The 25,378-nt window shown below is 41.9% G+C and overlaps 1 protein-coding gene across 1 annotated transcript; it reads left to right on the top strand.

Moving 5' to 3' along the window:
• Positions 1-2,487: 2,487 nt before the first annotated feature.
• Positions 2,488-24,781, top strand: LOC310883855 (myosin heavy chain, skeletal muscle, adult-like). Its single transcript, XM_083804833.1, has 40 exons — positions 2,488-2,499; positions 2,695-2,742; positions 3,639-3,881; positions 3,970-4,113; positions 4,206-4,362; positions 5,491-5,518; positions 5,611-5,722; positions 5,841-5,933; positions 6,751-6,814; positions 6,993-7,091; positions 7,196-7,299; positions 7,425-7,563; positions 8,806-8,924; positions 9,052-9,201; positions 9,929-10,099; positions 10,870-11,179; positions 11,273-11,358; positions 11,890-11,977; positions 12,059-12,176; positions 12,264-12,387; positions 12,473-12,609; positions 12,712-12,967; positions 14,074-14,316; positions 14,407-14,583; positions 14,663-14,808; positions 14,908-14,998; positions 15,086-15,475; positions 15,710-15,836; positions 15,941-16,059; positions 17,244-17,440; positions 17,845-18,028; positions 18,115-18,280; positions 18,461-18,585; positions 18,833-19,141; positions 20,198-20,401; positions 20,939-21,064; positions 21,160-21,330; positions 21,417-21,521; positions 21,646-21,741; positions 22,159-24,781. Exons 3-40 carry the CDS (start codon positions 3,675-3,677, stop codon positions 22,312-22,314), a joined length of 5,838 nt encoding a protein of 1,945 aa, XP_083660959.1. The 5' UTR covers positions 2,488-2,499; positions 2,695-2,742; positions 3,639-3,674; the 3' UTR covers positions 22,315-24,781.
• Positions 24,782-25,378: the final 597 nt, after the last annotated feature.

Below are 25,378 nucleotides of genomic sequence, written 5' to 3'. Positions count from 1 at the left end.
CAGTGCCCTTTTCCTAAAACTAGGAAATGAGTCACTCTCCAGGACTTCCAGCAAATCCCCCTGCCTCCAGTACTAGGATTTCCTAAAACATCTAATGCTCTGATATAGGCAAACCTGTATTGACAGTTTTTCTTGCTAGAACTGTGTGAATATGTGCAAGGTGTTTGTAATGGAATGGGCATTCTGAACTGAGAATATATTGGAGTGCAGAGGATCTTGGACTGTATGTTGCATGTGATTGTGTGCACAGCTGTGGCTAGCTGGAGCTGTGGGTAGGGAAGGGTTGGAGGGGTCTCTGCTGGCTGGTGAATGTTGACAGAGGGGGCGTGAATATGGGAGACAGGCTTTAGCTGAGGCTGTGTTTTGTTTATGTGAGGAGAAATGGAAAGAAATGCTCTGTATTGATGGAGAAACTGAGGACTGCAAGCCTCTTTACGTAAGTTGTTTTCTGGATGTGTTGGCTGATCCCTGGGACAGTGGAATGGCTCTTGAATTCTGCGGGAGAAATTTCTTCAAGAATGGAAAAAACTTTGGTTGGCACTTTGAATCTGTAACCACTCCATGTTGAAAAGGTTTATGACCATTCAAATGGTGTCTACTTCTACAGGCCCAAATCTTTACTTCAGCTATTTGCTCTATTTAAGTTACAGAATGACAGGACAGACTTGGAAAAAAGACATGAAAGAACTGAGATCCTTTCCTGAATTGCAAGTATGAGTACACCTTGATGAACTAAAATATCACCAAGCAAAGAAAGGAGCAACCCTTTCTCAGCTTCATTCACCTCCACATCAGAAGTCACAGTATACTTTATGAACTCTGTCCTAGCATAGAAAATCATAGAAATAGAATATCCCGAGTTGGAAGGGACCCACAAGGATCATTGAGTCCAACTCCTGACACCACACTGGTCAACCCAAAAATTTAGACCATGTGACTAAGCGCACAGTCCAAATGCTTCTTAAACTCCGATAGGTTTGGTGCAGTGACTACTTCCCTGGGGAGACTGTTCCAGTGCGCGACAACCCTCTCAGTGAAGAACCTCTTCCTGATGTCTAGCCTGAACCTCTCCTGCCGCAGCTTGACACCATTCCTGTGGGTCCTATCACTGGTCACTAAAGAGAATAGATTGGCGTATAATGTAAATTGGCTTAAGGGGAAGGGGATGTTACGGAAGATACCATCATGAAGGATACCTTTGTGACTTCCGGGATCTGTCAACGGGATGACCCTCTCTTCCTCCCTGCATTGGGATGTCGTGCGATAAGATTTGAACACTTGGTTGTACCAGGTGTCTCCATGGAAACTTAGAAATCTCTAGAATCTTTGTGCCTTTTAATGCGTTAATAGCCAGGATGAGTACCTGTGTATTTCATGTGTGCTCGCTTGCTTTTGCAGACAGTGAATTTATCGCTGGCAATCCAGAGAACCTGTGTCCCTGTTGCTGTTAATAAACTGCCCTTCATTGCATTGTTCCTAGCCGTGACAGTTCTCATTGAATGAGACTAGATCGAGGACGTGCTACATTATTGGTGAATCCATGACCATGATAGTTCAGTACCCTGAATCTGACCAGACCTGTAACAGTTAGTCAGCTACGCCCCTTAATGCGACAGTATTTCATAGGGAAAAACATTAAGCCTAAGATTTCTCATCCCTAAGGCCCTGGGGGGCAGGCAGAGAAGGAATTCATGCACAGTCTTGTAACAACATTTCTTGAAGGATCTCCCATTTTTCTTGCAATTTGAAGTGCACAGATAGACATGTGTGCATGAATGTATGCATGCTGTTCTTCCTATGTCAGAGGTGACTTCACATCTCTCCCTGAGACTCCAACACAGTAGTTCAGCTAGGCCCCAACTTCCTATTACTGTGACCAAATCTTTGTTTCAGGCAATCTCCTCGCCATGTCTATGGCTGTCAGCACTATCACCTTGAAGGATGCAGATTACTTGTCTACTTTCAGGTTTTTACCAACATGACTACCACATGTATTTAGTAATACTTATGCCCTTTCAGTGTTTTGTTTAATGTATTACTCTTAGGCGTTTCTTACAAACTTCACACCATCAAATAGGGAAGATAAATGGTGTCATCCCCATTGTACAGCTGGGATATCTGCAGTACACACATACCAAGCAATCTTCCCTGGGTCATACACTGAGTCGGTGGGAAAGTCAGCAATAGAATCCATAAGTCCTGCATCCAAGTTCTCTAAGTGCCTTGACTAGTCCAGATTCCCTCCTTAACACCCTTGTCAAATTATTTATAGGAGATGTATTCATATAGTCAGTAAGACATCAAAATTTTCTAATTATATCTAGTCATGTCAAATGACAATTATGCCCTTCGTTCAGTTTGCCAGACAATGCTTTGCCAAAGAAGGTTTGCCAAAAATTTTTTGACCGAAGAAAGAGTAGGCATCTGCAGCATCTGCAAATGAGATCGTATAAAATGTCCCTGCAGCAAGTCTGCCCTGTCTCCACGGAAAGCTTCAAGGTAAGTGTATGGGGTCTGCAGGCTTGCAGGAAGAGCTTTATATGCCACAACGTTTCTTGTGCCTCTAGTGCTTGTTTCCAGGAGTGGACTCAACTTCTCAGCTCAAGTTTTAAATCTGCTTTCAAGACACCTGCACATTTTCACTCTGGAATTCTGTGCAGCAGCAAGTAGGGAATTGCCATTTGTGTTTTGCAGTACTGACCAGCTGCCAGGGTGCAAGCCACCAACCTGGTGTCACGAGAGGTAAGAATTTGATTTATTAATTCTTAGAGGGCAGAGAAAGATCTTTTTGGGTGGGATTTCTGTATGGCTGCATGAATGGTCACTGTTTCACCTTATAATCAAAACCAGCGTGATTACAGTAGGCAGGTGGTGGGGTACCCACAGCTGGTAAGGTTTTCAGGTGGCTGTGTTTGAATCTTCTGACAACTGATGTAAGACCAGAAAATTCCCATGGGAATATTCTTCACTTTACTTAACTGACCAAACAGGGAGTGAGGCATGCTGGCTTCACATCATTGTTGTGGCAGGAACAGAACAGGACTAAGATGAACAAAGGAGGAAAAAGTGCAAAATTGTACATCCTACCTCAGAATGTATGAATTAATAAACTATCTGAGCATATAGAGATTCTAACCATCTTTGTAAAATGTCAAAGCTTTCTTAGGTACCCATATTCTTAATCCAGGTCCAAAAAAAAAGAGACTTTTTAAACATTGAACAGAGGGAATGAATTTCACTAATGTAGCTGGAGAATTTTCAAGTGCAGTTGGCTAACTTAGCTATTCACATGTTCAACAAAGCATTTAAAAAAGTACTCTTATTTTATTAAAGTTTTGAGAATTCACCTGTTCCTGGATTTTTTTTTAAGGAAGTATTTATTTGGGAGTTTCATACAGTCATGGCAATTTCAATTTCAGTGCTTGAATTTTGTATCGTCAAGTCAAGACTTTGGGGATGAGATTATTTAGATATTGTACTTAAGAATGACAAATGTATAAATAAATCAAATTATACCAGAGTATTAAAATTTCACAAGACCTACCCTGAAAGAGAAACCAAGCTACAGGATATAAAATCTTTTCCAATCTCACAGAATCGCCTTAAATAATCAGTGCCATATTACTTCTCCCCATTAGAGTCTTCTGCTGACGTGCTTTCAGTGAAGTGCAGATATGACTTCTCCAGATGCTGAGATGGCTGCCTTTGGGGAGGCAGCTCCCTACCTCCGAAAGTCAGAAAAGGAAAGAATTGAAGCTCAGAACAAGCCTTTTGATGCCAAGTCATCTGTCTTTGTGGCCCATCCCAAGGAATCTTTTGTGAAAGGGACAATCCAGAGCAAAGAATCAGGGAAGGTCACTGTCAAGACTGAAGCTGGAGAGGTGAGTGAAAAACAAGGCTGAAAGACACCATTTGATTCCCACTCTGGGCTGTAAGCTGACATACACAGCTCTTTCATTTCCTTGGCAGACTCTGACCGTGAAGGAAGATCAAATCTTCTCCATGAATCCTCCCAAATATGATAAAATCGAGGACATGGCCATGATGACCCACCTCCACGAACCCGCTGTGCTGTACAACCTCAAAGAGCGTTATGCAGCCTGGATGATCTATGTAAGTACCAGCAGCTGTCTTCCTTTGGGTAGCTGGAAGGCCTGCTGTGCCAGGCTGAGCAGAAGCCAACGTGCTGTCTCCCTTCCTCGTAGACCTACTCGGGTCTCTTCTGTGTCACTGTCAACCCCTACAAGTGGCTGCCGGTGTACAACCCGGAGGTGGTGTTGGCCTACCGAGGCAAAAAGCGCCAGGAGGCCCCTCCACACATCTTCTCCATCTCTGACAATGCCTATCAGTTCATGCTGACTGGTGAGTGACTCCAGCTGTCTTAGAGTGATTGTTCGATGAAATTCGCTGAAGGGAGAATTCTCTTCAACATGTGCCAGCAGTGTTCTCTTTCCACAAAGAAGGCTAAAGGTATCCTGGGCAAGGCATTACCAGCGGGTTGTGGGAAGTGATCTTTCCCCTCTGCTCAGCACTGGTGAGGCCACTCCTGAAGTACTGTGGGCAGTTCTGGGCTCCCCACTACAAGAAAGGCACAAACATACTGGAGAAAGTCCTTGAAGGGCCATGAATGTGATGAAGGGACTGGAGCACCTCTCATATAGGAAAAGGCTGAGGGAGCTGGGACTCTTCAGCCTAAAGAAGAGAAAGCTCAAGGGGGGAATCTACCCAATGTCTTTAAATACCTGAAGAGAGAATGCAAAATAGACAGAGTCAGCCTTTTTTTTCAATATTTCCTACTGACAGGACAGGAGGCAATGACACAGACGAGAGGTAACGGCACAAACTGAAACACATTAGGTTCTCTCTGAATGTTAAGAAACACTTCTCTGCTTCAGGTAACTGAACACTGGAAACAGTTTCATGGAGAGGTTGTGGAGTCTTCCTCCTTGGAGCTCTCTGGACATGATCCTGGGCAACCTGCTCTAGGTGGCCATGTTTGAACAGGCTGGCTGGTGATTAATCTTCCAACCTCAAGCATTCTGTGGTTGTGTGATATTCCATCTCAGAAATATGATTTTTTCAAAGCTTTCATGGTTCTGATCCATACTATTGAGAGTTCTACTATCTTCACAACATTGTTTCTCCTATTTGAAATGAAAGGCACCCCTGCACTCAGTGTGTGGTGCTTTTTTTGCCTTTGTTTGTTTGTTTGTTTATTTTTTAAGTCAAGCTTCCAGCACATAGTTGAAAATAGCAAAGGAAGTATTGAAAGGAAAACTGAATCAGAGGAAAACATTTTTCTATCCTACCCCACTTTTTTATTATTATTTACATGGATTAAAAGTAATCCCGATCAGATCTGAATTTCCTGTCAGTTAATCTTTGTACTTGACACAAGTGATGTTAAATTTTAATTCACTTAAACTTACCTGACTACATTCCATTCTTTACTGTTGTTCATTATGTTCTGTATCTCTGCCTCTTTCACAGACCGTGAGAATCAGTCAATCCTGATCACGTATGTATGCCCTCTGCTTGGGTCCCTGTGGGGTACCATGTGCCCAGAACCTGCTGCCTGACCTCATGCTCTCTGGTTCTCTGTTTTGACAGTGGAGAATCTGGTGCAGGGAAGACTGTGAACACAAAGCGTGTCATCCAGTACTTTGCAACAATTGCAGCTAGTGGGGAGAAGAAGAAGGAGGAGCAGTCTGGCAAAATGCAGGTAAATTGAATCAAAGTGGTGAATTGAATTAAAAAATGAATTAAAATCACTTGAATAAATGCTTTCCTCTGCTCCTCATTTTTGAAAAGTATAACTAGGAATTATTATTGTCCTGTAGGGAACACTTGAGGATCAAATCATCAGCGCCAACCCACTGCTGGAGGCATTTGGAAATGCCAAGACTGTGAGGAATGACAACTCCTCGCGCTTTGTAAGTTTTGCTTAACCAAATATTTTCTGAAAAATAATAAACAGGAGTTTATGGCGATCGTCCTTTCTTGTTGTTCAGCCATGGGGGTTTACAAGGGTGAGACTGAATTTCCTTATCACAACTTTAACACTTACCCTGAAGTTAATTATTCAAAGCTCGAAAAAAAAAGTGATTCTAAGAAGTACATATATATATAGTGTTTTGTATTGGGGTACATATTAAAATAACAGATCACAGGCTCTTTCTCCTGTACTGTGCAGTAATTTTAAACTATTTTTTTACATTCACTCATCTTTCTGTTCATTTTCTACAAGACAGACAAACAGGCAAAAGGAAGGAAGAAAAGGAGGAAGGGAGGAAGGAAGGGAGGGAGGGAGGAAAGAAGGAAGTTTCTACCTGAATAATATTTTTGTTTCATATGAAATTGAATTAATCCCAATTAAAAACACTTATTTGAAACCAAGACAGATTTAAGCAGCAGAACAAGTTAAATGGATATTTCCAGTATCTTTCAGATGGCTTCTATCTCTAGGCAGGATATAATTAGAAAACTTTGGAATAAGATATAAATGGCCTAATGAAATCCACTCATTCTTTTCTATGTTCAGCATACATTAAATATACATATGTGACCCTATTGGTTATTTTCGTGGGCAAAAATTTAAAAGAAGACCTTATCTTAATGGTGGAAATATACCTAATTCTTAAGAAAATGTCTCTTAAGAAAATCTGTGCTCAGTAGAATAAATGGCAAAACTCACTGTTTCAGATATATTTTTATGACATAAATTTTAAGATAATTTTTATTAATTTAAAGGGTAAATTCATCAGAATTCACTTTGGTGCCACAGGAAAACTAGCTTCTGCTGATATTGAAACATGTAAGACACCTTCCTGAAGTGTTCACAATCCATCCACCCCACTCATCTATTCATATCCATCTATCCTTTTCATCCCACTGTTTATCTGCCATTTGCTTTTTTCTTCACACCTTCTCCCTCCTTTATTTTTTGCTTTTTATTTTGTTTCTTCTTGTTTCTAACTATATTTTCCTTCCAGATCTGCTGGAGAAGTCCAGAGTCACCTTCCAGCTCAAAGCAGAAAGAAGCTACCACATATTTTATCAGATCATGTCCAACAAGAAGCCAGAGCTGATTGGTAGGAAGAATGACCAAAGACTTGGAGAAGGTTGCTGAACATCAGCTCACACTATTACACACTTGACTAAACTAAGCCTGTGCATCCCCTTTTCTTACTTTCAGACATGCTTCTAATTACCACTAATCCATATGACTATCACTTTGTGAGTCAAGGTGAGATCACTGTTGCCAGCATTAATGACCAGGAGGAGTTGATGGCTACAGACGTAAGTAATATGTAAAATGAGTAACCTGTAAAATAAGTAACATGTAAAATTACGTACATAAGTAAAATGTTGTATCTATGGTAATGTCTCCCTGACAAAGCTTTATTTCATTGTTTCGATTGTAGAGTGCCATTGACATCCTGGGCTTTACTGCTGATGAAAAGGTGGCCATTTACAAGCTGACAGGAGCTGTCATGCACTACGGCAACCTGAAGTTTAAGCAGAAACAAAGAGAAGAGCAGGCAGAGCCAGATGGCACAGAAGGTATTAGCAAAGTCTGTTGTTGACCTAGAAGCAATAGCAATAACTCTGTCTTTGAAAGATGGTAGAAGAGCAATTGAAACGTGTAAAAAAAACAAGTCTTTAGGTGGAGCTACTACCAAGTGGAGCTAGTATGAAACTGCCATCCAAAGCATACTCATTTTTCAATGGCTACCTGATCTTTGTTTGAAGTATAAAATATTAAATATTAAAATTTAAAAAACATAAAATATTAAATTATGACTATTAATTCTCTCCTGGACTATCACAGTTTAGGATAGCACAACCCACTTGGTGTGCTTGCATTAGAGACCCACTGACAAGAAGATTTTTCATAAAATATATTTGCAGTTTCTTTTTTAAAGAAAACCGAGGCATTAAATTCACTGTGTATAAACCAGATATTAGTTAGATATTTTTCCCAGGAAAAATGGAACTCTCCTTTAATTTCTTTCTTCTCTTTTGAACATTCAAACCCATAAGTTATCACTGCATAGTGGAATTATTTGAGCATTGGTCTAAGTGAAACATAGGTAGATTAGGCTGGGGAAGAACTGACTTTCTGTTTCTCTGCTGATTACATAATCACTTGTATGTTGTATAATGCAGGTATGTTTAAAAAGACTGATCCCTGCCTTCTTCCAAAGAATGTTCGTAGATGGCCAGCTTCAGGACTGGATTTTGAGGTTTTGACCCTGAATGAATGAATATGTCTGCCTTTTTTTGATGACTATAACTAGCAGTCTCCAGAAAGTGGCAACTCTAATTCTTGCCTGTAATTTCAGAATGTATTCCCCTTCAAGTTTACATCTACTGTCAGAGAAATCTGCAGGGACCTTAAATGCATAAAGTATATTTTTGGTTTACACTCAGGCAGTCATCTCGATAACGCTTTGGTGGGGTTTTTTTTGTTTGTTTGTTTGGGTTGGTTTGTTTTTTTTGATATAGATATCAATTAGCTGTGGATTGAACTGATAAACTGCACCTTTCAGGGTGAATTTTTAGTAAAGACTTTGTTTCTTGATACTTTGGGGAAGATTTTCAAAAAACACAAATACCGTTTAGGTGTTCTGCTCTGAATGGCCTTTGAAACAAGGATGAATTTTATTTTAATGACTGCCATACTTTCCCTGAGATACAGTAAGCAGAATCTGATATGGCAGTTGCTCCAGAAGGATTTTATCACTCAAAATGCTGCATGTCTTGTTCGACTTGATTTTTTTGTCTCCTTCTCCTGCTACTTAGTTGCTGACAAGGCTGCCTACCTGATGGGTCTGAACTCAGCTGACTTGCTCAAAGCCCTCTGTTACCCCCGAGTCAAGGTTGGGAATGAATATGTGACCAAGGGTCAAACTGTGCAGCAGGTAGCAAACAGTTGGTAACTGGGAACTTCTGGCTGGTGTCATTTACTATCTTGCTCTTGTGTCCTTTACTATCTTTCTCTCTCTCTTTTTTTTTTTTTTTTTCCTGCTGCATTCTTCTTTGTTTTAGGTGAACAATTCAGTGGGTGCTCTGGCAAAGGCTGTCTATGAGAAGATGTTCTTATGGATGGTTGTTCGCATCAATCAACAACTAGATACAAAGCAACCCAGACAGTACTTCATTGGTGTCCTGGACATCGCTGGCTTTGAGATCTTTGATGTAAGGAATACATGTCTGAGGCCTGCTTTTGAGTGAGATTACCAAGCACTATTATTTGGAAGAATTAGCATACTAATTGTTTTGTATTTTTGGGGGGGGGGGAGGGGAGAGGAATCTTTTGTAGAACAGAGCAAAATCCTCTGAAGCCTCATTAGTATAAGAACAGAACTATGTTGTCTGTATAGAAGTAGCAGTTACAATTCTATATGCACTAACATTTTAAGATTTATGTTAGAGTCTTGTTAAAGATTTTTTTTAAAATTCTGCATACATATATGTATATGTAAGTGTATATAGGGAGCTCCTTTATCTCCTTAGAACTAGGATCTCTTTTTAGAATTAGGATTTGGAAATCCAGTGACAAATATATAATAGGTTAAAGATGAGTAAATATTTTAAAAGACCAATAAATGACTGGATAAATGTTTGATCAGAGAGATTGAGTAATTAAAACTGAAGGCCAGGACATACAGTCATATTTTAGGCTGAACAAAGAAATGATGAAGCAATTTATGAATTTTAGGAGATTTACTAGGAATATTTGCTCTGGAAAATTTTCCATTCTCATTACATAGGTATTTCTTTGGAGACCTGCATATAGGTCCTGCTATGATACAGCCCTAATAATAGAATTCTGTTTTAACTGGAGAGATGTATAAAGGATTAAGAATGACTAAAAAATCTGGCATCTTGACAACTGGCGTTTTTTTCTTTTTACACTGGGAAGTTCAACAGCCTGGAGCAGCTGTGCATCAACTTCACCAATGAGAAACTGCAACAGTTCTTCAACCACCACATGTTCGTGCTGGAGCAGGAGGAGTACAAGAAGGAAGGAATTGAATGGGAATTCATTGATTTTGGGATGGACCTGGCTGCTTGCATTGAACTCATTGAAAAGGTAAATTTCTAATTCAAAATGTCTTGCATTTTCAAAAGCTCATCTTTAGAGATTAACTGTTTCTTAAAAAAAAAAACAAAACTTTCTTTCATGTTTAATTCCATATATTCAATTTTAGTCACTGAAATATCTCTTGACCTCTACAGTTGGTTATTTTACCTTAGAGATATTACAAAGTCCACAAATAACTATGGAAAACATCCCTCACCTATCTCTGTATGAAAGATGTCTCTGCTTGCTCTATTGAAAGACATTATTTCAAAAATATAGAGCAAATCCTAATGTAAAATAATTATATTTTGTTAAGGTTCTTGAATGATTTTATCTGGACAATACATTTTTTCTTGGTGGTTCATAGTAAAGTAAATAAAGGTCAATACATTTTGTGTCTGTCCTTGTAGTACAAGAAAAAGAAAGGCATTTCTTGCAGTTCTGTGTAATTTAGGGAGCTGGTTAAAAGTATAAAAGTGAAGTAAATATACAATAGACATACCTGTGAAAGACATTTTTAAACACAGTCATTGTTTGTCTCCCTGATTTATTAATTTGACTTTTTACGTATAAAAATAAAAAATAAAAATCCTGAATCACTGTGCCAAAGAGTCAAGCAGGTGAACCACAGTTCATTTAAGTTCACTTTTTAGAAGCAAATTCTGTTCAGATCAAGGTGTTTCTATTGTTCCTCAGCTTCCTGTCTTTTACTATACTGTCTTTAAGACCAAGTGTTGGTCATATAGACATTCTCATTTCTGTATTGTAATATCTTCAAGCCCATGGGCATCTTTTCTATCCTGGAAGAGGAGTGCATGTTCCCCAAGGCAACTGACACCTCTTTCAAGAACAAGCTCTATGACCAGCATCTGGGCAAGTCCAGCAATTTCCAGAAGCCCAAGCCTGCCAAAGGCAAGGCCGAGGCCCACTTCTCCCTGGTGCATTATGCTGGCACAGTGGACTACAACATCTCTGGCTGGCTTGAGAAGAACAAGGACCCCCTGAACGAAACTGTCATTGGGTTGTACCAGAAATCATCAGTGAAGACACTGGCCTTACTCTTTGCCAACTATGGTGGAGCAGAAGCAGGTCAGTTTTCTAAAATTCTGATGTTTCCACGTTTATAATATGTGAAGATTAACCCCCAAAAGATAGTAATAAAAGATGCATTTGTTTTTGAAGAGGCTAGTGGTGGTGGTGCTAGTGGTGGCAAGAAAGGTGGCAAGAAGAAGGGATCATCTTTCCAGACTGTCTCAGCTCTTTTCCGGGTAAAGTATGAATTTCATTGCCACTAGAGTGACATGAACATAGTTTCATCTCTGAACTATCTGAACTTCCATTCTTCTCACAACTTGAGTTTTATGATGAAACAACAATATCTATAAAATGGGTAGAAATTATCCACTGCCTTTTCCTCTTTTTTTTCTGTTCACACTTATTAAATGTTTCAAGCACTTTTCAGTTTACCCCCTGAATTTCTTTCAAAATGCCACTTAAGTTCTTTGTGAAGAACTTTTTTTTAACACACATTGTGATGTAATAAAAATAATAATTAAGGCTTGTGTTAAAATTTTGATATAGTAGCTTTTCATTTCTTCCAGATTAAGGTGCAGAATTTTAAACTTTCTTTTAATAAGAATAACTACGTATGCAGAAGGATTGATTAAATCTAAATTCTGGATTTGAAACTTGCTTACTTGCCTACTCCTAAGATTCATTATATTAGACTCATTATGGCTAGATACAGAATGTGCAAAAGTAAAAAGTTTTAATCTAAACTTCTGCACATTATCCCACAGGAGAACCTAAACAAACTGATGACCAACCTACGGAGTACTCACCCTCATTTTGTTCGTTGCATCATCCCAAATGAAACTAAAACACCTGGTAAGATGGTCCAGCAGAAAGAGATTTTCCTCTGATACATCCATTCGGTACTGAAAACTGATTTGTGCAATAAATGCTTAGGTGCTATGGAACATGAACTGGTACTACACCAGCTGCGCTGTAATGGTGTGCTGGAAGGGATTAGGATTTGCAGAAAAGGATTCCCCAGCAGAGTCCTCTATGCAGACTTTAAACAGAGGTAAGAATACTTTACCTTTTAGCATGATTTTAAGTAATGTCAAAATTTGGGAAGATCAGCTTTATCTTCCTGTTTTGCTTTTCACAGGTACAAGGTGCTTAATGCCAGTGCTATCCCAGAGGGACAGTTCATTGATAGCAAAAAGGCTTCTGAGAAGCTTCTGGGGTCAATTGATGTGGATCACACCCAGTACAAATTTGGTCACACCAAGGTACAAACTCTTCCTGACTCAATCGCTATATGCCTGTGCTTTGTTCTACCTGGCAGTGATGTGTTGCAACATTCCCTTTCTCAAGGTGTTCTTCAAAGCTGGGCTGCTGGGGCTCCTGGAGGAGATGAGGGATGAGAAGCTGGCACAGCTCATCACTCGCACACAGGCCAGGTGCAGAGGCTTCCTGATGAGAGTGGAGTACCAGAGAATGGTGGAGAGGAGGTAGATATTGCTCATCTTCTGTTTGAATCACTGTCCTGTGGGGGGAAGCGTCACCATTCATCACACTGAAAATAATCAATGTATAATTTAATTATGCTTCAGGGAGTCCATCTTCTGCATCCAGTACAACGTTCGTGCATTCATGAATGTCAAGCACTGGCCCTGGATGAAGCTGTTCTTCAAGATCAAGCCCTTGCTGAAGAGTGCAGAATCTGAGAAGGAGATGGCCAACATGAAGGAAGAGTTTGAGAAAACCAAGGAAGAGCTTGCAAAGTCTGAGACAAAGAGAAAGGAGCTGGAGGAGAAAATGGTGAAGCTGGTGCAGGAGAAAAATGATCTGCAGCTCCAAGTGCAGGCTGTGAGCAACATTAATTAATTTATTTATACAGAGAAATTATTAAATTTGACCTAACCCTTCCTTCAGAGTACATAATACTCACACTGCACTCTAAACAACCTTAGTAAATATTGCAAGCTGAATAGCATATAACTGGAGGTAAAATTCAGGCCACATTATTTCCACATTCAGTGTTGCTGTTAAAAAGTGGAGGTCCAGCTTGACAATTAGTTTCAAATCTTATTCTTTATGCCTACAAGTACAAATCTCCATGTAAGTTCATGTCATAAAGCATCATTATTGTCTTTGCTATGTACCTGGTAGAGTAGGGGCAATCATTCTATTGACCAACTATTATGCCTTAATTCAATTATCCATATGAAGAGCTTGCTGCCATTTATTATGGCATATCTCCTGAGTTCCTGTAGCTACTGATCCGAGAAGACATAGATGACCAATACATCCCATGACACAACTGAAAGCATTATGTATTTGTCTCCAATGCCATCCGGTCTCAAAATCTTAAGCATCATTTAGACAACATCCTTGAGTTGAATGTCTATTCAGGGAAAGATGTATGATGTTTAGTGTACACTGACTGACAGCTGTGTATCAATCTCTTGGAGTTCAGATAACCAACTCTCATGCAATCAGTCATCTACTGATGTTAATCTCAAACACATTCTCAGTGTTTACAGAGAAGGCTGCTTAGTGCACATTAGAAAATTTACCAGAAAATTGCAAATAGTTTCTCAATGATGGATAAACAAAGTGAAAGTATTTACATTTCTCAGTACATCCACAGAAATTCAAAATTGACAGTCCTAATAATTGGAAACTAATGGTGACTGATATATTACAATCACTTTCAAATAGACAATGTAAATTAAACCTGATAACCTACTGCCATACATGAAATAAAGAAAGTAAAACACCATATCTGGTGTTCCAAAAGGTCTGAAAAAAATAAAGTAATTGAAAATTTCTAATTCATATTGTAAATGCACAATATCCATTTCCCAAAAAGTAATCCTAAGAGTCTTGCTAATCTATTCCTTGAATATTAAATAACATTTCTTCTGCATTAAAAGAAGAAATGTTCAAACACAATTGTATTTTCCCACCAGGAAGCTGATGCTTTAGCTGATGCTGAAGAAAGATGTGATCAGCTCATCAAAACTAAAATCCAGCTGGAAGCCAAAATTAAGGAGGTGACAGAAAGGGCCGAGGATGAGGAAGAAATTAATGCTGAGCTGACAGCCAAGAAGAGGAAACTGGAGGATGAATGTTCAGAGCTGAAGAAAGACATTGATGACTTGGAGTTAACATTGGCCAAGGTTGAAAAGGAAAAACATGCCACCGAAAACAAGGTATGAGGCAGAAGACGTCACTCACACTGTGCTATTATGGGAGTCTTGTACCTACTCATTTTAATTACACTTGCTCCCTTCTCATCAAAGGTGAAAAATCTCACAGAGGAAATGGCAGCTCTGGATGAGACCATAGCCAAGCTGACAAAAGAGAAGAAAGCCCTCCAAGAGGCCCACCAGCAGACACTGGACGACCTGCAGGCCGAAGAGGACAAAGTCAATACATTGACCAAAGCAAAAACCAAGCTGGAGCAGCAAGTGGATGATGTAAGCACATGTGCCTCCAGCAAGACAGGACAGGTATGGAGTTCGACCTGCCTGGCATTGATGGTGTTGTTGTGTTTAGCTGGAAGGGTCCCTGGAGCAAGAGAAGAAACTGCGCATGGACCTTGAAAGGGCTAAGAGGAAACTTGAGGGAGACCTGAAGCTGGCCCAAGATACCATAATGGATTTGGAAAATGATAAGCAGCAGCTGGATGAGAAACTGAAAAAGTAAGTGTGGTTGTGAGACACCTGAGTGTGGGTCAGGTGCATTTATTAGGTAGTTTTATTCAGGTGTTAACACTGTGATTCTGTATGCTTTGTGCAAAGGAAAGACTTTGAAATCAGCCAGATCCAGAGTAAAATTGAAGATGAGCAAGCCCTGGGCATGCAATTACAGAAGAAGATCAAGGAGCTGCAGGCAAGTCTCTGGTCCTTCCCTTCCGCCCTTCAGAAGGACATCAGTACAAGGAGGGCATGGGTGTGAAGGGTCTTGCATTTTCCCCAGGCCCGTATCGAGGAACTGGAGGAGGAAATTGAGGCAGAGCGAACCTCTCGGGCAAAAGCAGAGAAGCACCGTGCTGACCTCTCCAGGGAGCTGGAGGAGATCAGCGAGCGCCTGGAAGAAGCAGGAGGGGCTACAGCAGCTCAGGTTGAGATGAACAAGAAGCGTGAGGCAGAATTTCAGAAGATGCGCCGCGACCTCGAAGAGGCCACGCTGCAGCACGAAGCCACAGCTGCCGCCCTGCGGAAGAAGCACGCAGACAGCACAGCTGAGCTTGGGGAGCAGATCGACAACCTGCAACGAGTCAAGCAGAAGCTGGAGAAGGAGAAGAGTGAGCTGAAGATGGAGATAGATGACTTGGCCAGTAACATGGAGTCTGTCTCCAAAGCTAAGGTACAGAACACATTGTAGATATCTGGAAAATAAATATTGTGTAATTATATCTTATTCAAAATATGGCCAGGTTACAATATATGTCTCTGTTTAGGACTGTATTTGTAATCTCAGGGCACCAATGAGCATGATATAGCTTTCACTTTTGGCTACAATTTTCTGTTGGGAATCCTGTTGTTCAGAATGATGAGGAGTCACATATTTATCTTCTTTCATACCTCATCATCTCCATAGGCAAACCTAGAGAAAATGTGTCGTACTCTAGAAGACCAGCTGAGTGAGATAAAGACAAAGGAGGAGGAGCACCAGCGCATGATCAATGACCTCAGTGCTCAAAGAGCTCGTCTGCAGACAGAATCAGGTGAGAAAGCTTCATCTCTGTTGTGGAATGGGAGAGCATACTAAAAAGGTTTGGTTTTGGTCACAAGTGACAATTAAACTTTTCATTTCTATATGCTTCCCTAGGTGAATATTCACGCCAGGTGGAGGAGAAAGATTCTCAGATTTCTCAGCTGTCTCGAAGCAAGCAGGCATTCAATCAGCAGATTGAGGAACTCAAAAGGCACTTAGAGGAAGAGATAAAGGTGATGTCTTTTCTTCAAGTTGGCCTGTGAAAACATACTTAACTTCACACATTGAAGTTATGGGGAAAGGGACTACAATGGGAAAAGGGAGTAGTCTACAAGCAGCTGGCAGAAGTATTACAATTGCTAGCTCTTGTTCTCATGGGCAACTTCAATTTACCAGATATCTGCTGGACATACAACACGGCAGGGAGGAAACAGATCAGGAGGATTCTAGAGTGTGTAGAAGATAACTTCCTGACACAGCTGGTGAGCAAGCCAACTAGGGACAGGGCCCTACTGAACCTGCACTTGGGGCACAACAACACCATGCGATACTATAGGCTGAGGGAAGAGTGGCTGGAAAGCTGCCTGGCGGAAAGGGAGCTTGCAGTATTGGTTGATAGCCAGCTGAGTATGAGCCAGCAGTGTGTTCAGGTGGCCAAGAAGGCCAAGAGCATCTTGGCTTGTATCAGAAATACAGTGGCCAGCAGGACAAGGGAAGCGATTGACCCTCTGAACTTGGCTTTGATGAGTCCACACCTCGAATACTGTCTTCAGTTTTGGGCCCCTCACTATAGGAAGGACACTGAGGTGCTGGAGCACGTGCAAAGAAGGGCAACGAAGCTGGTGAAGGATCTAGAGAACAAGTTTTACGAGGAGCAGCTGAGGGAACTGGGGTTGTTTAGCCTGGAGAAAAGGACGCTCAGGGGAGACCTGATCGCACTCCTATAGGAGCCTAAGGAAGCTATAGCAAGGTGGGGATGGGGCTCTTCTCCCAAGCACCAAGTGATAACACAAGAGCAAATGACATCAGGTTGTGTCAGGGGAGGTTTAAGTTGGATATTAGGAGAAATTTCTTCACTGAAAGGTTTGTGGGACACTGGAACAGGCTGCCCAGGGAAGCAGTTGAGCCACCATCCCTGGAGGTCTTCAAGAAGCGTGTAGATGTGGAGCTTAGTGACATGGTTCCATGGTGGACTCAGCAGTGCTAGGTTAAAGGTTGGAGTAGATGATCTTAGAGGTCTTTTCCAACCTAAATGATTCCATGTTTCTATGAATATGATTAACGGATTTTGTCCTCCAGCCTTCACTGCAAATATCTCGACCTTTCCAGTGGTTGCATTTGAAGTGTTAAATTCATTCATTCTAAGAGATTCTCCACGATATTACTATTCCTTTCTCCACTACTATTTTTCCCCCAGGCCAAGAACGCCTTGGCCCACGCCTTGCAGTCTGCTCGCCACGACTGTGACTTGCTCCGGGAACAATATGAGGAGGAGCAGGAAGCCAAGGGAGAGCTGCAGCGTGCCTTGTCCAAAGCCAACAGCGAAGTGGCCCAGTGGAGAACCAAATATGAGACGGATGCTATTCAGCGCACGGAGGAGCTGGAGGAGGCCAAGTATGTGGGCAAGTTGGGAAAGATTAAAAAAGAAAAGTCTAATGCGGCAAATATGAACAGACAAATGTGATTTTGTCATAAAATAAAAGGAGGCTGCGCTTTAGAGCAGTGCAATGGTCTGAGGTAAACTATACCCTGTGAAAGAAATATTAGACAGATGTAAAGCAGAATATTTCACTAGTCCAGAGTATGGTACAAACACCTTGAGGATTGTAGGCACAGAGGGCACAACTGTTGAAGCATGGGAAACAGAACTGGGAAGACAATGGATGATTTAGAGATTGCTTCCAATGTCTGTGCTGTGCATCCATATACAGTGAAGAGGGAAAATGTGCTCTTGTAAAAAGCCCATCAGCCATAGACCTTTTGCTCTGAAGCCATTAGCTGTGCTTATCCCTTCCCAGGAAGAAGCTGGCACAGCGCCTGCAGGATGCAGAGGAACACGTTGAAGCTGTCAACGCCAAATGTGCTTCCCTGGAAAAGACAAAGCAGAGGCTGCAGAACGAGGTGGAAGACCTGATGATTGACGTGGAGCGATCAAATGCTGCCTGTGCAGCTCTGGACAAGAAGCAGAAGAACTTTGACAAGGTATTCTGGCCTCTGACCCTGTGCTTCCTGGGCAGAGCATGCCCTCACAATTGCCACATCCATACTCACGCCTTGTTGCTCCTCAGATCCTGGCAGAGTGGAAGCAGAAGTACGAGGAAACACAGGCTGAGCTGGAAGCTTCCCAGAAGGAGTCTCGCTCTCTCAGTACGGAGCTGTTTAAGATGAAGAATGCCTATGAGGAGTCCCTGGACCACCTGGAAACGCTGAAGCGTGAGAACAAGAACTTGCAGCGTAAGTCCGTGGCTTTCTGCTGCTGGCCGGGCTTTCCCACAAGCCAGCCTGTCCTCCACTCCACAAAGGTTCTTGCCCACAAGTCTGCAAGGGTACCTGTCACGTTGGTGTGGCTGGTATGGTCTTTTCCTTCCTTTATGCCCTATGTCTGACCATGCCTTGTTTCACCCTTCCCTACAGAGGAGATTTCTGACCTCACGGAGCAGATTGCAGAGGGAGGAAAGGCGATCCACGAGCTGGAGAAAGTCAAGAAACAGATTGAGCAAGAGAAATCTGAAATCCAGGCTGCCTTGGAGGAAGCTGAGGTACATGCCCATAAACATTAATTTCCAGAGTGGAGTACTTTGGAACAGTGTGAATGATAAAAGCTTGGGACTTTCAAACAAATGTCATTTCTTTGTTTCTACTGGGTCTGGAGGTCTAGCCTCAGTATGTACATCATCCACAGTAAAGTAGTCCCTTTCCTTTTCTTTTATAAGACATAATTTGGAAGATAACTGTAGGAAGAAGCATTTTAAAAGGATTTTAAAATCCTGTTTCTTTGTTATTCAGGCCTCTCTAGAACACGAAGAGGGGAAAATCCTGCGCCTCCAACTGGAGCTCAACCAGGCCAAGTCTGAGATTGACAGGAAGATAGCAGAGAAAGATGAGGAAATCGACCAGCTGAAGAGAAATCACCTCAGAATTGTGGAGTCCATGCAAAGCACCCTGGATGCTGAGATCAGGAGCAGGAATGAAGCCCTGCGGCTGAAGAAGAAGATGGAGGGAGACCTGAATGAAATGGAGATCCAGCTGAGCCATGCCAACCGTGTGGCTGCAGAGGCACAAAAGAACCTGAGAAACACACAGGGAGTGCTCAAGGTATGGCAAAACCAAACATGCTCACCTCTTTCTGACATTGCTAAAAAAATATCTGGTACAGTATTAGTTCTACACCTATGTGAAAATAGGCAGGTAGACAGTGATGAACCTCCAAGAAGAAGTCTGAAGGAAATCAAAAGAGACTTCAGGGTCTTAGGAAAACTTGTTAAGGAGGTTAAAGATCGGGAGCACAGGTGGTATTTTCCTCTATCCCCCCAGAGGCAGGGAATAATGAGGCAAAGAACAGGAACAGCCAGCAAATCAATACCTGAGCTCCAAGCCTTTGGAAAAGGATCTTTGGTCAGGATTTAGCAGGGCTCATTGATAGGGCTTTAAACTAGATTTGAAGGGGTAAAGGGACAAAACCAGGCTTGACAGACAAGCCTGGGGGTGGTATGACAGTGGTTATGAGACATTGTGGTGGCAAGCTCCAGCACGCTGCTAGCCCAGCTGAGGTAAGGGATGGATAGTCAAGTCACAGCAAAGACACAAGGAGTTCTCAAAGTATGTAAAGTTAATTATGTGAATGTAGTTATCTTGTGTGACATTATTATGGAATCATAGAATGGGTTGGAAGGAACCTTAAAGGTCAACTAGTTCCAACCTCCCTGCCATAGTCAGGTATGCCACCCACTAGATCATGTCTCCCAGGGCCTCATCCAACCTCGTCTTGAACACCTCCAGGGATGGGGCATCCACAACCTCTATGGGCAACCTATTCCAATACCTCACCATTCTCGGAGTGAAGAATTTCTTTCTAACATCTAATCTAAATCTCCCCTCTTTTAGTTTAAAAACATTCCCTTTTGTTCTGTCGTTATCTGACTAAGCAAAAGTTCTGGCCATCTTTTTTATGTCTCCTTTAAGTATTGAAAAGCTTCTCTAAAGTCTCCCTAGAGCCTTCTCTTCTTTAGGTTGAACAGCCCCAACTCTCAACCTTACTTCATAGGAGATTATGTTGATATAATTGTTACATATCTAAATTATTATAGAATGGCAGTAATTGCCATTGTCCAACAGTGCTGTGCCACCTTATTTTTCTTTTCTCTCATACAGGATACCCAGATACACTTGGATGATGCTCTCAGGACACAGGAAGACCTGAAGGAGCAGGTGGCCATGGTGGAGCGCAGGGCAAACCTGTTACAGGCTGAGATTGAGGAGCTGCGGGCAGCCCTGGAGCAGACGGAGCGGTCAAGGAAAGTGGCTGAGCAGGAACTGATGGATGCAAGTGAGAGAGTTCAGCTCCTCCACACTCAGGTTAGATTCTTGGATGAAAATACCATAAATAGGCATTGATGGAAAATACTGTGTAAATAGTGCATAAAGAGATACATTATTGTCCTAAGCTGTTCTTTAGTGTTAAGTAGATATTCTGTAGGAAAAAGAATTGGAATTCTTTTTTGTCATAACAAGAGGTGCCTTGATCATCATTTTCACTGTCTCATTAAGACTGTCCCATTTCAAAATCTTATGATCCATCATTTGTTTTTCTTTCCTGATTTTTCATGTGTAAGTTCTTAAATCGTAAACCCTTCTATTAAGGGATTGTATCTTAGCCTAAATCACAGTTATTACCCTTATACAAAGAATGGGATTATAGCTAAGCGAGTAGGATTGCCTTAGAATTCAGGAGTGCTTCACTCTGTTGTCTAGCTGTATATGACCTGATAACATTTGAAGGAAGGTGCTAATATTAGCTACAGAGACTGTAACTTAAAATTTAAATAGTATAGTTCTTAAACTAAGTGTTCTGTTTTGCAACGAACTGGAGAAAACATTTTCCTTCTTTGACAGAACACGAGTCTGATCAACACCAAGAAGAAGCTTGAAACAGACATCACCCAAATTCAGAGTGAGATGGAGGATGCCATCCAGGAAGCCCGCAATGCTGAAGAGAAGGCCAAGAAGGCCATCACTGATGTGAGATGGGGGCTCCTTTCACTGCTGATGGTGGGTGCATTCTCCCCCAAAATGTCTCCAGTCAAAAAATGCCTTTGATTATTTTGCCTTTCTAGGCATCCATGATGGCAGAAGAGCTGAAGAAGGAGCAGGACACCAGTGCTCACCTAGAGAGAATGAAGAAGAACCTGGACCAGACAGTGAAGGACCTGCAGCTTCGTCTGGATGAGGCTGAGCAGCTGGCCCTGAAGGGAGGCAAGAAGCAAATCCAGAAGCTGGAGGCCAGGGTGCGTGGGGCTGGTATTTGTGCACAAGTGAGCATGTCCCTAGGAGAGGTACTGGAGAAGCTCCAAAGATGGGTTTCTCATTGCAGGTGCGGGAGCTGGAAGGGGAGGTAGATGCTGAGCAGAAGCGCAGCGCTGAAGCTGTGAAGGGTGTGCGCAAGTACGAGAGAAGGGTGAAGGAGCTGACCTACCAGGTAAGGTAGAAGGCTCTTTATGCTGCCACAGCCTCCACACAGCACATCGCCCCCAATGGAAATTGTTAACTTCATGCGTTGGCAAAACCAATTCTCTCTCTTTCCTGCTTACCTACCACTCTAGTCTGAGGAAGACCGGAAGAACATTCTCAGGCTTCAGGATCTGGTGGACAAGCTGCAGATGAAGGTGAAATCCTACAAGAGGCAAGCTGAGGAAGCTGTAAGTACTGCTTGGAAAATGGGCAAGAGTTGCTTTCTGTGGGTGTCACACAAGTGCTGAGGACATTAATAATTTTGAAAATACCATTGGTCAGTGATTGAGGGTTTCAGGGTCTTTGTCATCTAGATAAACCACCCTGATACCTAAGCACAAATGAGCAAGTACACAGATGCAAAGATCAAGTGATGAAACAGTTCCTCAAGAGCAACAGTGTACTGGTGCAGTTTGTCACAGTGAGGTCCTGAATAAGGGAGGATGAGGAGGTCTTTGAGAGGGTTCTGGGTCAGCAATGGTAGATAGGAGACAGGAGGTCTGTGCTTTCTGCGGGCAATCACCACAGCCCCTCAAGGCCCAGGCGCATGAGGATTGAAGCCCCTGCCCCAGGCTCCTCACCACCAACTCCCTCTCCCCACACAGGAGGAGCTGTCCAATGTCAACCTCTCCAAGTTCCGCAAGATCCAGCATGAGCTGGAAGAAGCCGAGGAGCGGGCCGACATTGCAGAGTCGCAGGTCAACAAGCTCCGAGCAAAGAGCCGGGAGTTTCACGGCAAGAAGATAGAAGAGGAAGAATGAGGATATCACGTGGCAGCAAAGTGGCCTGAGGGATGCACAAAATGTGAACCCTCTGTCACAGGGATTGTCATTATATAAGGAAGCCTTTTATAAATAATCGTTGCAACCATCTCAGTGTCTAGAGAATAAACACTACACGTTCCTTTGCATACACAGCAGAAGCTGTGGTTTTGTTTGTTATAATTCAATACATAAGTTACATAAGTTTGGAACATTTTCAAATGAATCATTTTATTTCATTTTTATACTTGGACACCAATAGAGCTTTCTTAATTCCATCCGCAGTGTTTCTCCACTGTATTCTTTTATATTACTGAGTTGGGATTAACACTAATTCACTTTCCACACTGGCAACAGGAGAGGATTAGGACAGAGGCAGGAGTACCTTGTCTGTCCTCGCACAGCAAAAATGTTTCTGCATTGAGGACCTCTCTCCAAATGGGTGCAGTATATAGGCTGTCTGTGCTGGTCCATTCTCACTTTGGCAAGCTGGATTTAGAGCCAAGCCGAAAGGCCATCTGTGTGGCTCTGAGTCCTCATGAAGGAATTTATGCAAGAACTGAGGTGCTGCTTTTTCAGAATGACGCAGATGAAGACCACGCACTCTAAAGAGGGGTCTTTTGTTAACAAGCAAAGTCAAATATAGCAAGCAGGATCTATTAAACAGATTTTTTTTTTTTTTTGAGTGACATTTTTAACAACTAGTTCTAAAATAGAATAAATTATGTCTTTGGATAAGATGACATTGCTGTTCCTTACTTTCTCTATTAGACAGACGAGACAGTCACAGAATCATAGAATGGGCGGGGTTGGAGGGGACCTCTGAGGATAGCCTAGTCCAACCTCCCTCCCAAGCAGAATCACCTAGAACACATTGCACAGGATGGTATCCAAGTGCGTTTTGAATATCTCCAGAGAAGGAGACTGCACATCCTCTCTGCACAACCTGTTGTAGTGCTCTGTCACCCTCCCAGTAAAGAAGTGTCCCCTCTTATTGAGCCAGAACCTCCTGTGCTTCAGTTTGTGCCCATTGCCTCTTGTCCTGTCACTGGGCACAACTGAAAAGAGGTCAGCTCCATCCTCTCGACACGCTCCCCTCAGATATTTATACACATTGATGAGGTCAATATTAAGACAGACTATGAGGACAATATTAAGACAGACTGCTGTTATTGTAAATTAAATGGGAACAGATTGGTAGAAGTAAATGAGAAAAAGAGGACACACTAGGGGATAAAATAACATAACACATACATAACACAACATAACACATACAGCTGAGATAACAACCTAGTAACTGCTGCAGTACTTTAGAGTGCTTCCTAGTACTGAAATTTTAACATAAAACCATACTAAACTTTTGTGATGAGGAATGATATGGAGCTACACATAAATAGAGCTATACATAAAAAGAGCTACAAGAACATTTTTTTTAAGATAAGACTTCACATCAGAATAACTGTGGGCACATTACAGCATTAAAGAAGTCTCCCAGTCTAGCACTGTGTGGAGGAAAACTCCAAATATAATAATACCACGGTGTCCTAGCAGTCTGACTCCTGCAGCAATTAATGAGTTGGAATGTAGATACCAAGAGAATCCTGGGTGGACAAAGAAACAAGTCAAAAAGATAAAGTGTGCTGGCCTGGAAGTTTACAATAGATGACGGTCTGTTATCTGCAGGGAAAGCAGCAGAGCGGCTTAAAGTACATAATAGCCATCCTGGCAGCACTGGGCTGTGGTGCATCACATAACTGCTAAGGGCACATCCTACAGTATCAGAAATGGTAAAAAGAAGACTTGACTCCCTCTCAGTACAGGGAGATTTATGCATCTCTTGAATTCCTGGCTAGCTCTGCACTGCCATGTTTCCACAAAGTACTTCAAGAAGCTGTGAAGCTGCTGGGGAAGGGAACTGGAATTTTTGGAGGAGAGGTGCAGGAGAGAGAGTAGGAGGGAAGCCTTTTGCACTGCCTACAGCTGTCAATGTGCTTGCAGCACCTGCATTCAGGATTAGGAGGTTCTCCTTCTCTAAGTGTGCTGAGGTTTGGACCCAAGGAGTCCCCAGTGTTATATATAACCAAATATGGATGTACTTTGCTAGGCAGCAGCTAAATATACCGAAGGAAAACATGACACCCTGTGTTGAATCCTACGTCATTGTAAGGCTTCTGTTGAGAGACAGCATCTTTATGTGTGAAACTGTGAAAGTTGCATCAATGCCAGTGATATCTGCACACCAAAGAAGGGAAACAACCCCTCTCCACTCTCCCTTCCCCCAGCATGCTCCTGATAAATAGGTGAGATTCTTTCTTTCCAGATAACTTTTTTTTTCCTACACTTTGAAGAGAAGCAAAAGAACTTCTGTACTACAGTTTCTTTGAACTCTAGCCAATTCCTTTTCATGTTGCTAATGCTATGGAAATATTTTCCTTTTGATGTTAGCCAAAATAATATTTCTGCAAGGTTCAGCTCCCACCTTGTGAATGGCAAAGATCACAAAACAGCAAAGCACAAAAAGGGCCATACTGGTTAGCAAGCAAGAAGATCCTGGGCATGCTGCACGGGGAACATCAGACTTCTCACTTGGAGGCTTAGTTTAGTCTTGGCTTTTTTTTTTTTTTTTAATGATAAAACAGGCAAACAAACAAACAAAAAGCTTGATTCTGAAGTCAGTCTTTTGCAAATGTGGATCAGTTAAATGTGCAGATGCATTTCTAGCCACGTGGGCATCTTTTTCAACCTGCTGACTGACTAGCAAATACCACAATGACTTTGGGACCATATTTTGATGCCTAAAATCCCTCTTCCCCTTGGACAATATTAAAATCACCATCCAAAACAAATTTCCTGGCCCAACTGTGAAAGAATCATGAAGCCATTGAAAATGTTAGGGCATCTCCCTTACCTGTAAGTAATGATGTTTTGAGAATTTTTTCCTAAACACTCAGCTGATGAGAGGTAACTTTACAGTTTCCTTGAATTATGACATCTCAGTCCAGTTATCTGCTTCAAGCTGCACATGTGGAAAATGAAGGGAAGTCCCACACATTGCACGGGGCTG

The sequence above is a fragment of the Anser anser genome (assembly GCF_964211835.1).
Source record: "Anser anser genome assembly, chromosome: 19".
Taxonomy (NCBI): domain Eukaryota; kingdom Metazoa; phylum Chordata; class Aves; order Anseriformes; family Anatidae; genus Anser; species Anser anser.
Note: the sequence above shows the minus strand (reverse complement) of the source record. Positions and strands in the feature narration are given on the sequence as shown.